At 43.9% G+C, this 14,237-nt stretch overlaps 3 protein-coding genes across 3 annotated transcripts; 2 read left to right on the forward strand and 1 right to left on the reverse strand.

The window, feature by feature from the left end:
- Window positions 1-1,509: 1,509 nt before the first annotated feature.
- On the forward strand, window positions 1,510-5,899 carry meiob (meiosis specific with OB-fold). Its single transcript, XM_076760479.1, has 13 exons — window positions 1,510-1,566; window positions 1,796-1,853; window positions 2,045-2,176; window positions 2,348-2,420; window positions 2,596-2,791; window positions 3,828-3,928; window positions 4,150-4,202; window positions 4,391-4,486; window positions 4,619-4,711; window positions 5,025-5,169; window positions 5,280-5,466; window positions 5,616-5,702; window positions 5,786-5,899. Exons 1-13 carry the CDS (start codon window positions 1,510-1,512, stop codon window positions 5,897-5,899), a joined length of 1,392 nt encoding a protein of 463 aa, XP_076616594.1.
- Window positions 5,900-6,607: 708 nt separating this feature from the next.
- mlst8 (MTOR associated protein, LST8 homolog (S. cerevisiae)) lies at window positions 6,608-11,489 on the forward strand. The gene is made up of 9 exons (XM_076760841.1): window positions 6,608-6,668; window positions 6,967-7,140; window positions 7,599-7,650; window positions 7,781-7,943; window positions 8,024-8,099; window positions 8,229-8,381; window positions 8,489-8,613; window positions 8,783-8,946; window positions 9,108-11,489. Exons 2-9 carry the CDS (start codon window positions 7,012-7,014, stop codon window positions 9,224-9,226), a joined length of 981 nt encoding a protein of 326 aa, XP_076616956.1. The 5' UTR covers window positions 6,608-6,668; window positions 6,967-7,011; the 3' UTR covers window positions 9,227-11,489.
- bricd5 (BRICHOS domain containing 5) lies at window positions 10,252-14,072 on the reverse strand. Its single transcript, XM_076760842.1, has 6 exons — window positions 13,988-14,072; window positions 13,559-13,696; window positions 13,306-13,455; window positions 13,074-13,181; window positions 11,643-11,796; window positions 10,252-10,346 (listed from the first exon to the last, which is right to left on the reverse strand). The coding sequence occupies exons 1-6, from the start codon at window positions 14,039-14,041 to the stop codon at window positions 10,252-10,254; spliced, it is 699 nt and encodes a 232-aa protein (XP_076616957.1). The 5' UTR covers window positions 14,042-14,072.
- Between the last annotated feature and the right edge of the window lie 165 nt (window positions 14,073-14,237).

Genomic DNA, 14,237 nt, shown 5'->3' on the forward strand with positions numbered 1-14,237 from the left:
CAGGCTGTCTGACGAGGACGCATCCCACCATGTTGACTTTGTGTTTTTGTGTTATGAAATGCCTTCTTGGCAGCTACAGCGCAGTGTTTAGCAGTGATTAGGAACACATTGACCGTAGAATCACATCAACATACATTTTACTGCCTGAAAATCAACATTAGTCACAGGGAGGAGATATCCGACCGCAAAGATTAGTCACCACGGAAGAGGAGCGAGGCTGTGTGAAGCTGAATAAGGGTTTACTGTTACACCTTTTGATTCTTGCTTAGGTGTACAAGACAGTATCACATGTCAAATGCAGCCATCAAAACATACCAGGAAAGTGTCAGATTCATCTCAGCAAAGGCGTCTGAGAACAAATCCCAGGCTGTGAGTGATGACTGAGATGGATTATCAAGGTAATATCAATGCCTGAGGTGCAGGAACGTTTTCCACAGAGGAGACTTTGAAAGAAATGACTCACATTGTGTACAAATGTGATATGTGTGTGTGTGTGTTTTTGTGAGGTGAATGTGTGTATCACTGACAGCTTCCAGTCAATGGCTATCACTGATGGACAGTGATAGCAGTTGCATTGTTCGGTCCCATGTCGTGCATGTTTACTCAGCTGTACAGAGAGAGGAGAAACTTTCATCGTCAAATAATAGACTTTATCATAAATACAACCAAATAAAACCTCATCCATAAATATTCTTAATAGATGAATTGGAAGAAAAATTTGTTGTGTGCAAGCATGTTTGTCTTAATGCGCTTCTCACAAGCAAAAATTTAGGAAACTATGTTATAGTGGCTTGATAATGATAGGAATATAACATCAGGCATTTGAATTAATTCAACCACATTTTTTTGTTAGAGGTTATCTAATTTGTTGCCACAATTAGGTGAGAACATATCCTATAATACTGTATGTGACATATAGAGTATGCTCTAAAACATATTGTAAATTTATATCTATCAATATGTGACAAAGCCTCTGTACTGATCGTTTTTTCACCATAAGATTAGCTTTACTTGAAATGGTAACATTTCCGACTGTGTGTGAAGGCATCATCCCTACATCTGTCGCGTGCGATAGCTAAGCCTCGAAAAACTGACTAAATTGTGAGGAGAACCGACCCAGGTAAGAATAAAACTAGTTAAAACATTAAGCTATATTAGGTATAGCTGAAAATAAGCTTTTAAAGTCAAACTAGACTTAAAGTGAATTTAATAAAATCCCTCCACGGTCACTTCCTGCTGTCAGTTAGAGGAGTAATGACAGTGAACATGTCAGTTAACGTTAGCCTTGTTTCACTGTTGGCTAGCTAACTACTTAATTAACAAGTTAGCAACTTTTGTGTATTAGTTTTAATCTGATGTCTCCTAGAAAAAGGGAGGTGAATACTTTTTATCAACATAGAATTAAAACCCAAATGTTCACCCTAATTGTTTTATTAATGTTTTGTTTGTTTGTTTTTTTCCAATTTTGTAGGCTCTGTAAATGTAATTGAAAAGTAGTAAATAAACAAAATGGCTGCTCAGACCTACATTGCCATCTCAGAGCTGCATCCCAACTTCTCCCATCCGGTGAGTTCAGATGATTTTCAGCCAGTCACAGCAATTTTAATGTATTTATCTTCTTCCAGCAGCACTTAAAACAAATCAGGGTCTAATAAGGGTAATTGTACACTGGAGAAACGGGGTGTGTTTCTGAATTTTGTAAACTGTGTTGAACTGTGAAGCCTGCACACTGTTATTGTCTTTGATGTGTTTTTTTTGTTTTTGTTGTTTGTTTGTTTGTTTTTTGTTTTTTCAGAAAGTGGCAGGCATCATCATTGGGAAAACTGATGTCAAAAGCTTTCCTGACAGAAAAAGTGTGTATCTTCTTGAATTGGTGAACCCAAGCTGTTTCTTTGACAAATTCCTCTAACAGCACTGCACCTCAGTGTCTTGTACACCAGCCCCCTCTTCTGGACAATAGATAGCCTGAATGAATGTCTGTTTTCTCTCCTTTTCCATTAAACTTCAACACTAACTGAACCTATACTGTGTGTGTGAATCACAGATATCGGTGCAGACAGATTCACTTTTGGTTTCACCGTTAAGGACTCACCTGACTTCTTCATTAATGTGAGCGCCTGGGGAAATGATGCATACATCAACGGACTCGCCAACAGCTTCAGCGTTGGAGACTGTGGTGAGGAAGTTCCCACAACTCTTTAAAATCCTTCATAATTTGTGGATGTGGCAAAATATATGTCTATTTTTATGTATTAATTACAGTAAAATCAGCATCTTGGAACACATTTCTTTAATTGGATGAAAATCAAGTTAGCCAAACACGACTGTTTCTTATTGTTTTTTCCAGTGGTCATCGAAAATCCTTTAGTTGCCAACAAGGACCCAGAGAAAGGGGACAGATTCTGTCCCTTAACACCAGGGTAATTAACACTTAGAATACAGATGTTACAGAAGAGTCATCCCCACACTGTGGTGCTTTTCAATGGCCAAAGGGCAGCAAGGTTAACACAGTTTAATGCTGTGTAAAATGTGATGTAACCATGTGTAATGTCCTCTGAGGGACTCTGGTTGAAAGGCTTGCATCTGTTGTCTCAGCCCGTACAGGCTGCTGGTGACCGAGGCTCATTCCCAGGTGTGTCTATGTGCTGACATAGACACCATCGACAGGCTGCTGCCGCTCATCCACCTGCCAGTGAAGGACTGCAGAGATTTCTACTCTCTGGGAGACATTGTGGCCAATGGAGAGAGGCTGGATGGCACAGTGATAAATGTACTGGCTGCAGTGAAGTCGGTAGGGCGCCTTAAGGCCTCGATCTTTCAGTGTTTAAAAGTTTTAAAGGAGAAACACATCTTTGCATTATTGCTTTTATATATCAGTTTAAGCATTTCTTGGAGTTATTTTTTTGTCTTAGTGGACAAGACCAGCACTTTGATCCAGTAGGACTGACAAAGTAGCTGTGGAGGACATATTCAGAGTCATAATACAGCTCTTTTGATATTTGGCTGAGAAGAAAAATGTGTCTTAAAGTTGTTTATCAGCGTGTTTTAGGCTGGATGTTTGCTCATGTGCACTGAGGGCCATCAGTTTGTTTTTTAATGCAATCAGTATCAGAGTCTTATGAAATCAGTTTGAATCCTGCCAATAGTTGTGATTTGCAATCAGATAAATGCTGGTTGTTGAGGGTTCCAACTGCTAATGAAATTTGGGGATCTCATTGATTTGAGAGAGGTGATTTTCAAACAGCGAACACGAGGAAAATTGATAAACTCATTGAGAAACCAAAATGCATTTTCCATCTTCCTCACACACTGATTGCATTAGATCGTGGTTTTTCAGCTGTCTTTTCTCCACAGTAATCTCAACTGTGGTGGAAAATAGGTTGTTAAATTTTCCTTAGCTTCAAAACAACATTAACGAGAAGGGAAGGGTGGTTAAAAAGTGGTCCCATGTAACATTTTAGAGGCCAGTCATGGAAAAGTCCTGGAACCTGACGTGAAGGCCGCGGTGGGAGGCCTGATAAGCATGAAGTGGGACATTTTTTGGACAATGAGTGTGGATGAAAATCAAGCATATCAAAGTTTTCTAAATTTGCTTAATCCATATCTCATCATTGCCTAATAGACTGCATTGTGTCTGCTTTGTCCGTGTGGTCACATGGCGCTGGGCTCGTTGTTTGCCTTGAACATAACGACTCACCATAATGGCCCTAAAGACATGCCTCGAGTTCAGAGAGAGGCCAGACCCTGCGCTTAATGTCGCTGCCTTTCTTACAGGGAGGGACGATGTTGTGATAGGAGCGTCAGATGATTGTGTTTACGTTTGGCAGATTGGAGAGATGAAGCAGTTCACCACTTCAGACGGACGCAAAGGGCAGAGGCTGGAAGTGAAGCTCTTTGATGACTCCGTCTCTTCCTTCCCTCTCGTCTGGTGCGTCATGCTCGTTTATTAATTTGGAAAATGAATACAGATTTATTACTTGTGTTGCTCTCCTGCCATATTCCATCTCACTGGCCCCTTGGATCGCTGCCGTGTATCTTTGGGTTACCGCAAAAATTTGCTCTGGTGACACGAAGCTTTCGATTAACCTGCATGTGTGTTTGATTTCCACTCTCCCCTGAGTAACTCCCTGACCTCTGTTTCACTCACAGCTGGGACAGAGAAGCCATTCAGCTCATGCAAACTTTGATACCGAAGGAGACGGGTAGGTTAACAGCTGCTGCTCACTCTCGGCCACAAAAATGAATCTTTATTTAACTGTTATTCCCGCCTGTCACGTCCCATTAGCATAATGTACTGAAGAGAAACATGGAGGCGGATATCTGAGCCCTAACTGTGTGTTTATGTTTAAGATAACTTACTGTTGTTTTAACTTTTATTCTTCATTCAAAGTGCTCTTCATAGCCGACACAAAGATTAGCTTTGACAGCTTTCGCAACAGCATGGCAGCAACTGTTAACTCGAAAACCATTATCACCATCAATCCTGGTAAGATATCACAGCAGCGTGCACAGAAACGTAGGATCTGACATGAATATCTATTATGCGAGTGATCACAATGAACTGAAATGCTATTCTGGGAAAGCAACCAGTTTCTTGCTGTAAATCATTTGCTCTCAGACACCAGAGAGGCCAGCCTGCTGTTCAGCTACGCCAAAGAAGTATCTGAGTCTGGTGCTCTGGATCAAGATGAGAAGCCAGAGGATGTGGCCGGTAGGTTACAGTGAAGAATTCGCCTCATTCTGACACTGTAGAATGAGGAGACGTAGAGGCTTCAGCTCTTATTTCTGCCATTTTTCTGTAAAATTTCTTCTTGGTTCATAATGTTAACAGACGCCTCTCTGTGTGCTGTAATTGGACGACATGATACAGGTAAATTTTAAGAAGCTCTGGTCAGAATATGGCTAAAATCAGGTAGTTTGTGCTTCAAAAGAATATGTTTTGTAATGAGCTATGTGTTCTTTACTATCATCAAATCCCATAAGACCAAAATTAATAATAAAAGGGACTGCTTTTGTCTCTGCAGTGGACTCCATCAGTGACGTGTACACGGTGAGCCAGCTGAAGCAGAAGGCCCAGGAGAACCCAGAGGTTTTCTTTGGCATCGCATACAGCTTCATCTCCAAGCTCGACCTCGACTCCTCTGTTTCAAAAGTCATCAGGACGCGGTGGTGAGTTCACGGAGGTGCACAGAGTGGGTGCAATCATTTGAATGTGCAGAATAAAACGCATTAGTTTAATGAACATGTCCTTCATCCACCTGTTTTCTCTCCTGTCTCAGCTCCAGGTGTAAGTTTCAGGCGATGGAGGACCTGCAGAGCTGCACCAACCAGTTGTGTCCAGGGAGGGATCAGGCCTTTTCAGCCACCACAGGCTTTGACCTGCTGGTGGACTTCACAGACCACACCGGCACCCTGCATGCCTGCGCCCTCAGGAGCCCAGTGGCAGAAAAAGCACTTGGCTGCACGGTCAGTACTACATCATAGAAGGCTGATTATTCAGCCTTAGTTCTGCATGCAGTAGCTTTTATGTGTAGGGATTAGAAAACATACGCTGCTGTATTATATTCATGTTTCCAACTAAGATGTCCTGGAGAGCACTTTAACTCTGTTTGCAGACAGAGGAGTTTACCAGCTTGACTGATGACCAGCGGACTGCAATGAAATGGAAGTTCCTTTTGGAGAGATGCAAAATATATGTGAAGGTACAGTAGCTTTCAGTTCTTTGCTCAGTAGATGAGCTATTAAAGCGTACAATGTGTTTAAAGAGTCTTGTAATATATTGTAGATACTTCCCTCCAATAAAGCGAGGAGTGGGATCAGGGCGGTGGTCCTGGCCTGCTCACTGGCTGACCCAGGAGAGGTGAAACAGCACATGTCTGCCCTGCTGCAGCGTCAGTGATCACAGCACACACTGACGGAGCAGGAAGGCCGGCGTGTTGCAGTGCGTTACCGGCTGTGTTGTACTGTTCTGACTGAGATGTTGACCAGGACAAGAGTCATTTACACATGTGGGCTTTGTGTTTTGTGAAAAGAGATATTCTCTGTGTTATTTATGTATTTATTTAACTTATTTATTTCAATATTAAAGAACATCCTCTTGGATCGACTGCTTTTTAAAACTGCTTTTTGTCTCAAATAGCTTCATCAACCTTTATTGTTCATGAATGGAAATATAACTTTATATAAAAATATAATTCAATAAAACTCTGTACTCACAATTAAGACAGTTTTCCAATAAAAGTTGCTGTTGCTATATTAACCTTTGTGTGTTGACTCAATTATTACTTCAGCGATAACAGTTGTGATACAAGGTACATTTGCTCAACCCTTGCTTTACCTACTGTTAATATAACTTGTAATAATTACTTTTCATGCTATTTTGTACTTCTAATCCACAACATTTCAGAGTCAAATATTGCGCTTTAGTCAGTGGTTACTTTGCAGAAGTAAATTAACACTTCTCGAACACAGTCTTAGCAAACAGTGGGCGTCTTAAACCCTCAGTCACTGCGCGGCCGTGGTCCTCTTGTCCTGCTGTTCAGAAATCAGTCAGTAGATGGCGGCAAAGCGCTGGTTATTAAAGCGGAACTCTTGAATCTTCGTTGCTATGTTGCTATGGGACATGTTACGGAGACGTACTGATTTGTCGTCAACACGAACAACTGAAGGTAATCCAAACTTGTCAGATTTGTAGCGTTTTGTGGTGAAAAGTGTCAGAAATCATGTCGTACAGTGAAATGTCGTTACAGTCTCAGTGTGTTGGCTTTTGAAATAGAGACGTTAGTTAATTTTCTGAATTGCAAGGCCCTTGAACATAGCTAGCCTGCTTTGCTAACGTTAGCCTGTATGTTCTAAGTTCATCTGTAATTTCCACAGTATGACAACAAACTGCGTTCCTGATTAAAGTTCATTTTAACGACCGTCAGAAGACTGCAGCAGCTGACTGTCTCTTGTATTTCTGCGCAGTGTCATACATGCCTCACTCCGAGCTCTGACAGCCAGCAGTGAAGCATGAATGTCAACCAGGGGACGGTGGGCAGCGACCCGGTCATTCTGGCCACGGCTGGATACGACCACACCGTCCGTTTCTGGCAAGCCCACAGCGGGATCTGCACCAGGACGGTCCAGCACCAGGACTCTGTATCCTTTCTTTGGCTAACAAACAGTTTGCCCTGACAAATGAAATCTGGAGCAGGGTTTGCGGTGTGATAGCAGATTCTACAAACAGACACATTTGTCCTGTCTGGAAAGGTTTCCTAAGCTTTCCTGTAAAAATGTGCTATAAGCAATGATTTTAAAGCTGGACCAGAGGGAGTCAGAAGCTCTGTAATGTAAGTGGGGGCAGACCATGTTGAGCCATAAAAGTTATTAAGAGAATCTTAAAATCCATCCTGAATTTAACCGGGGGCCAATAAACAGAGGCAAGAATGTGGTTAATATGGGACCTGTGATTGGTTTTGTTAAGTTAGCCATGTAGACGGTGTCATCATTATAGTGTGACTCTGCTTATTAGTGTAAGACGTTCAAGTTGACAAATTACAACTGATCTCTAAAATCTAGACAGACAAAACAATGCACTTCTTAACATTTGCTTCCAGCAAGTAAATTCACTGGAGGTCACACCTGACAGGAGTATGATCGCAGCTGCAGGTTGGTTACAGATTTTTATCAGACCTTTTCCTCATTTCTTCCATTAGTGTCTTTCATCCTACACAGCCTGGAATACAAAATTAAATTCATAGCTGCTGTATTTCACAATGATTCACACTCTTTGTTTCAGGTTATCAGCACATCCGCATGTACGACCTGAACTCCAACAACCCCAACCCTGTGATCAACTACGATGGCGTTAGCAAGAACATCACATCTGTGGGCTTCCATGAAGATGGACGCTGGATGTACACGGGAGGAGAGGACTGCATGGCTCGCATATGGGACCTTAGGTACTGGCCAGTTAAGCTCGCTATCCTAAAACACATTTCACTCTGTGTCCGGCAAATCTAACTTTGATCCCTGCTCCCAGGTCAAGAAATCTGCAGTGTCAGAGGATATTCCAGGTCAATGCTCCAATCAACTGTGTATGCCTGCATCCCAACCAGGTGAGACAAAGACCACTGAGTCCTGAATTGGCAGTGATACTACATGATATTTTAGTAGTTTAAGTGGTTATAAGTCAATTGGAGTATCTTCTTACTGCCCAAACAAGTCTGACGTTGTTTGTTTTTCAGGCAGAGCTGATTGTTGGAGACCAGAGTGGAGTGATTCACATCTGGGATCTGAAGACCGACCACAATGAACAGCTGATTCCTGAGCCGGAGGTCTCAGTCAACTCAGTTCACATTGACCCAGATGCCAGTTACATGGCAGCGGTCAACAGCTCGGTCAGTCCCCAAACACTCTGAAAAAGGTGCTGCTTGTTCATGCATTGTTGAGCTATATTAACTGATTATAAAAGGCCTCTTTCTGTCCTTTTGTCATCCTTTAACAGGGGAACTGTTATGTGTGGAACCTTGCTGGAGGCATCGGAGATGAGGTGACTCAGCTCATTCCCAAGACTAAGATCCCTGCGCACAAACGCTACTCGCTCCGCTGCAAGTTTAGCCCTGATTCCACGTGAGTTCCCTTCTCCTCTGCACATTAAGTCTTTCCCTGTTGGTTAACTCTTAAGTAACAATTCATGTTAGCGTAGCTGGAAATGGCTCGAGTCTAATTGTGACAAGAGAGTTAGTTTCCTGCTGCGATGTTGTTGCTGATCAGTTTTTCTGTTTGTCGTCATCTTCAGTCTGCTGGCCACCTGCTCGGCAGACCAGACCTGTAAGATCTGGAGGACGTCCAATTTCTCACTGATGACGGAGCTGAGCATCAAGAGCAACAATCCTGGAGAGACGTCCAGAGGCTGGATGTGGGACTGTGCTTTCTCTGGAGACTCCCAGTATATTGTAACTGGTTAGTACACGAGCAAACAGGGCAAATGGGTTGTTGCTACAATGCAACATCACTTTATTTCAAGGCCATTCTGTCATGACTCACTCATAAAAGGTAAGATATCGAGTGTAAACGTACCTTGAGGTGAATTTCGGGTTCTGACTCTTGTTCCCATCCAACAGCCTCCTCAGACAACCTGGCTCGTCTGTGGTGCGTGGAGACCGGGGAGATCAAGAGGGAATACAGCGGCCACCAGAAGGCCGTGGTGTGTCTGGCCTTCAACGACAGCGTGCTGGGCTGAGGCAGACGGTCTGCGCAGAGCTGGAACGAGGACAGAACAGCAGTGGACTCTTTAGAAGAAGTTGCAGTTGGCATTAACGGGAGTTATTCAAGACGGTCGCAGAGACGATCGTCTGCAGGAAGCGGAGGCTTGTGTTTGAACATTACGATGAATCTCAGCTGTGTGTTCCAAGACGTCTACGGTGCTCTGCATTGCCAGGTGCCTGTGAGTATTCAGCATCGCAGCAAGGCCGGATTTAAAGCCACAATCCAAATTAAAGCAAAGTTGTACGGTAAGGTTAAGACAAATGAAAATGTTCATCAGGTGCCCTCTGTGTTTTTAACTTCATCACTCTTTACACAACAGGAGATCCTGTTTTGTTTTGTTTTTTTTTTTCATAGTGCAGCGTATTTATTGTATCAAAAGGACCACATTGTTCTCATGCATGATGCATGTCATTCATTGGATTCTCTGTATTCAAACTTGTACTGTTCTTGATGATCACATGTGCTTAAGGTGTCAAGAGAAAATGATTCCACAGTTAATAACATCATTCGTAGAAGTCCTACTTTTTTTTTTCTCCCACTTTTATCAGTCGAATGAAGAAAAACTGGCCAAAAAAATACACAACGGTCTTTTATTAGACAGATCAAAACACTCTCATTGCAACAGGAATGGTTACACATAATCACACTGCAGCAGTGGGTTACAGGATATACAATTAGAGGCACATACAAAAAAAGGGGCTCTTTCCTCTGTAATCTCTGGAGCGTGCCACCAGAGAGGGTATTACGCATGAAGAGAGTGACGATGGGGCTTTGGCGATAACGTGACAGCCTGTCTCCATCTCTTCTCTCTCGGAAGGATGGAAATGGACTGGGAGGGTTGGCTGCTTCACTGGTTTACTGGCGGCTGTATGGCACAAAGGAAACAGTCAAAGCTGGCTTTTGTTCTGTTATTTTTTTCTTTTTTTTTTGTGGAGGGAGCTAAAAAGACAACTTTGTTTCCCTGATCTTTTGCTGGGAGGGGAGGAGGAGCATGCACAGTCACTCTGGTAGGTAGTAGAAGCACACAGACACGCAGATGTTGCTGGGAAAGCAGATGTCGATGCAGAAGTAGACCAGCCTCTGTTTGCCCGGGCCTGAGAACAACACAAAGACCACAGTGAGAAAGTCCTTCAACAGGCCGTCACAGAGGAGACAGAGCAGCATTTACTGTTACTGTGGGACCATGAAGGGTGGAATAATAATATTACTGCCTCCCTAAATTCAGAGTGCAATCCCTTAATTCTGTAAACATTAGACCACATTTCACTCAAGAAAACAATTTGATAATCAGTCACGCAATCAAACTTCAAAAACAATTTAGGCTCAGATTACCGTTTTTTAAGCCTAATCAATGTGGGATATTAAAGCTGCTTCTGGAGGGGGAGAATTTGTTCCCAGCAGCACATGGAGGCTGCAGAGTGAGTATAATGTTGTGTCATTTACTACATCGTTGGAAAGGTCAGTGAGCATCAGAGCTTAGGTTTCAGTTGACTAAATTTAAAACCTCCTTTCACACACTGTGTGTGGGTACTGATGTGTTTCTATTCTAGTGTGTGCTATGACCAGGCACTCTTTAATAACATTTCACATGACATTTGACACTTAAATCCAAAATGTCAGCATGCAGTTAACATGAAAACATTCGGTAGATCAAAATAATGGCTGTTCCGTCGTTTTAAGTGTGGTAATCAATGGATTTGTTGAGCGGCAGAACATGAATCTGCATCTGTTCTGATGTGAATGAATAATTTTAGTGCCAGACAAATGCCAAGATGTCATCATCTGAAATTATACTGTGCATTTTTCACTGTTTTCTGACATTTTAGACACAGCAATTAATCAAGGGAATAATCATCAGAATAACCTGATAATTAGAATAATCTTTGCATCCTGATTGGTTTTGACTTTGAGCCAAGGGTTACATGGTTCTCTATGGGCGAGGGGCTTTTTACCACTCCTATGAGACCATTTTAAGAATCAGTGGTTCAGCTAAAAACACGTGTTTTTCTGGTTTGAGGCTAAGGCTAATGAAGCAGCGGGGACTGTAGCCTTTAACAGACAACAGTCAAAAAGGAGAAAACAGTGCATTTGTTCGGAACTATTTTCAACAGTGGATTAATACATACAGTATTTGGCTCTTTTGTAAGTTTTTAAGTGGGACGGTGTGTGTGGGATTGAGTCAAAATAAACTACAGCCTGTGTTCGTGGTAATGAAGGAACATGTGACAGTGTTGCTCACTGGTGTGTTGTTTTTCATAGTTTTTCGACAACAATGAAGCTCTGTGGCACAGAGACCGTTGCTGCATAACCAAGGGCGGGTGATCAAAGATTTTTCTCCCAAATCTAACATTCTAACATGACATTTGATGTGAATGTCTGGCTGTTCTCACCCTCGGCCCTCCTGGTCCAGTGGACGGAGCTGTCCTGACACAGGGCCTGGATCGGCTCCTCCAGCGTGGACACGTCCACCTGACTGTCCGCCAGCACTCCCAGGAACTCCGTCTGCCTCTGGGTCCCGTTCCCAGACAGCTGGAACTGACTCTGCTGAGGACAGTATCGCAACATCTCAACAGAAAATCCACAACAAACGAAGAGTTTTGTCCTCCGGTGTCATTTAATAACTGTGAGACATCATATCCAACTCAACGATGACAAAGTAAAATGAATAACTTGGAGTCAAAGCGGGAAAGATATGAAGGAGATTGAAACTCAAGCTGCTATTAGCCTGATATCGTCGCTGATGAGGTCAACGGGGCTGCACATTTGTGCACTTATTCGTCACAAAGGCTGTGTGTAATTGCACCACTTACACCTCTGATTGGGTCTGATAGTGAACCACTTAAAGTGCTGTTATGCTGGAGTGGGTCATGTAACCAAGAGGATCATTGTGCTGCAGAACAGAGGGACAAACCACAGCTACTCTCCATCCATATGGGGCCAAACCCTCCTATTGTAGATTAAATGACCCCAATCAACAGCTAGGTTTGAGCACTGAGGAGCTGCATGAGATATGTGACACCGCCAGACAGGATCACAAAAACGCTCAGAGACTCTGCTTTTGATGCGTGGAATGGCCTTTTGTGCAAAAAAAAATGATAAGACGGAGAAACAAGACTCCATCTCAGTTTACCTGCAGGGTCTCACATCACATCTCTGGTCTCTATTCAAACCACAGCTTTCAAATACTCATATTGTCAAAATCACAATCGAGAATCAAGATAGACCACGGTCATCGATATTAGAGATCCAGGTACTGGACACACACACACACACAGAGGCCCTTTCCTGACCAGCCACTGCACCAGGCTGTATTTTAATCCAACAGAGGAGTCTTAAAAGCCAAATAGCCCTCACACAGAGTGACCATTGTGCCCGCTCCAGGGCTCGGGCTCGCTGCCGCAGCCTCCTGTAAGAGGATCCCGGGCCAGGCAGAGGGGGCCTGGAGGGATCAGATGTGCTGAGGAATTCAGCCGTGGAGGCGAGAGAGGGAGACTATACTTGATCTTCAAGGCTCGGTGCGGAGCAGCGGGGAAGTCATGCAAAACCTATGAAACCCAGCAGGCCCTGGCTCAGTGGCGCATTTGTGGTAAAGCTATGAATCACGGTCAGAAATGCCAGTTCACACATTAGCGTGGGTGACTTTAGAAACACCTGGCAGAGCGTAAAAGGGCAACCACAACTTTCTTTTCCTTTCATTTGCCCTTTGGTGGCTTTTCCATGCTGAGCTTTGTGGTCTCGAGTGTCCTGAACGCAGTGAGGGAGACCCTATTATGTAACATGACGGCTCGGTTCTCACGTGTTGAAGTGTCGCTGCCGGTTACCTTGTGCTTGGACTTGTGGAGGAGGGAGCGCACGTTGTCGTAGTCAGACTTGTCCATCTTTCGCAGGAAGCAGCTGTCCTGGTCCACAGGTTTGTAACATATCAAACCCTGCAACACAACAGCACACGATCAGACGTGCTTCCATCCTGGTCTGCAGAGCTTCTTGCTTTTTTTCCAGTCAGGCACACTCACACCATAAAAAATAACAATCATGCATATCACCTGAACATACATGTTTTATATCAAAGAGCACAGTGGACGTCTGATTTGCTGGTGAGGTCACAGAAAAGGTCACCAGCTCTTTCTGCGGGTCCACAACCGCTGACTGGTTAATCAGAACGCCGGTCTGATCTGGAACTGTGATCCGGACAATCTGTGCGGACTGACAAGAAGCAGACTCTGGTTAATGTGAGCAAGGTCAGGAATACTTGCTGGGACAGTATTCAGGGGTTCTGGGGGGTGCTGTTATGGACCGCCACATATACCTGAGAGTGAGGCCGGGACAGCCCCAGGTGGCCCGTCAAGCCGAGGGCGACGATGACCAGGAGCAGAGAGGCCGACAGGCTGACCCAGAATGCCTTGTGTGGGAAGTGGGACTGGGAGGACGCAGCAGAGCCCCCATCCTGAGAGATGTTTCCAGACACAAGGAGCAGTAACAAGCTATTGAAACAGTACTTGACATCTCGGTTTGGGATGGAAACACAGGCCACCTGCTGACTTTATATGAACTCTGACTGGCTGCTGAGGTTTGTCTGGAAGTCACATCCTCTAATGCAGCTGTTGCTCGAAGGGTAACAAAAGTGGCTGAATCTGCATGTAAGCAAAACTCGAAAGTTTCCTGCCCTGACCACTTTGCCAGATAACATGCAAATATTTCCTCAGTCAGTAGTTGCTGTTCTGCTAAATCTGCTTACCGTGCACTGTGCTTCCTCCAAACGGCTGTCTGAATGTTTCCAACACCTCACCATCCTGTGTCCCGTGACGGCTCCTCACTTGGTCTGCTCCCTTCTCGTAGCTATCGGCATGGAGCTGTGGTCATGTCCAGCGCTGACTGAGGCTCGGTACACCTGGCCAGCTTCTCTTTGTCCCCGCAGACCTCCTCCCTCCTCCTCTCCTCCTCCTCCTCCTCCTTTGCCTTCACCATTTCCCTCCCAAAACAGCAAC

This window comes from Chaetodon auriga, chromosome 20 (genome assembly GCF_051107435.1).
Source record: "Chaetodon auriga isolate fChaAug3 chromosome 20, fChaAug3.hap1, whole genome shotgun sequence".
Taxonomy (NCBI): Eukaryota; Metazoa; Chordata; class Actinopteri; order Chaetodontiformes; family Chaetodontidae; genus Chaetodon; species Chaetodon auriga.

Coding starts and splice junctions, on each gene's coding strand:
- meiob (XM_076760479.1), top strand. CDS start 1,510: ATGGCTGCTCAGACCTACATTGCCATCTCAGAGCTGCATCCCAACTTC. Junction 2,177..2,347: donor CTTCAGCGTTGGAGACTGTG/GTGAGGAAGTTC, acceptor TGTTTTTTCCAG/TGGTCATCGAAAATCCTTTA. Junction 5,703..5,785: donor GATGCAAAATATATGTGAAG/GTACAGTAGCTT, acceptor AATATATTGTAG/ATACTTCCCTCCAATAAAGC.
- mlst8 (XM_076760841.1), top strand. CDS start 7,012: ATGAATGTCAACCAGGGGACGGTGGGCAGCGACCCGGTCATTCTGGCC. Junction 7,141..7,598: donor CGGTCCAGCACCAGGACTCT/GTATCCTTTCTT, acceptor ATTTGCTTCCAG/CAAGTAAATTCACTGGAGGT. Junction 8,100..8,228: donor TATGCCTGCATCCCAACCAG/GTGAGACAAAGA, acceptor TTTGTTTTTCAG/GCAGAGCTGATTGTTGGAGA.
- bricd5 (XM_076760842.1), bottom strand. CDS start 14,041: ATGGTGAGGTGTTGGAAACATTCAGACAGCCGTTTGGAGGAAGCACAG. Junction 13,456..13,558: donor TGTCCCGGCCTCACTCTCAG/GTATATGTGGCG, acceptor GCTTCTTGTCAG/TCCGCACAGATTGTCCGGAT. Junction 11,797..13,073: donor TCCACAAGTCCAAGCACAAG/GTAACCGGCAGC, acceptor TACTGTCCTCAG/CAGAGTCAGTTCCAGCTGTC.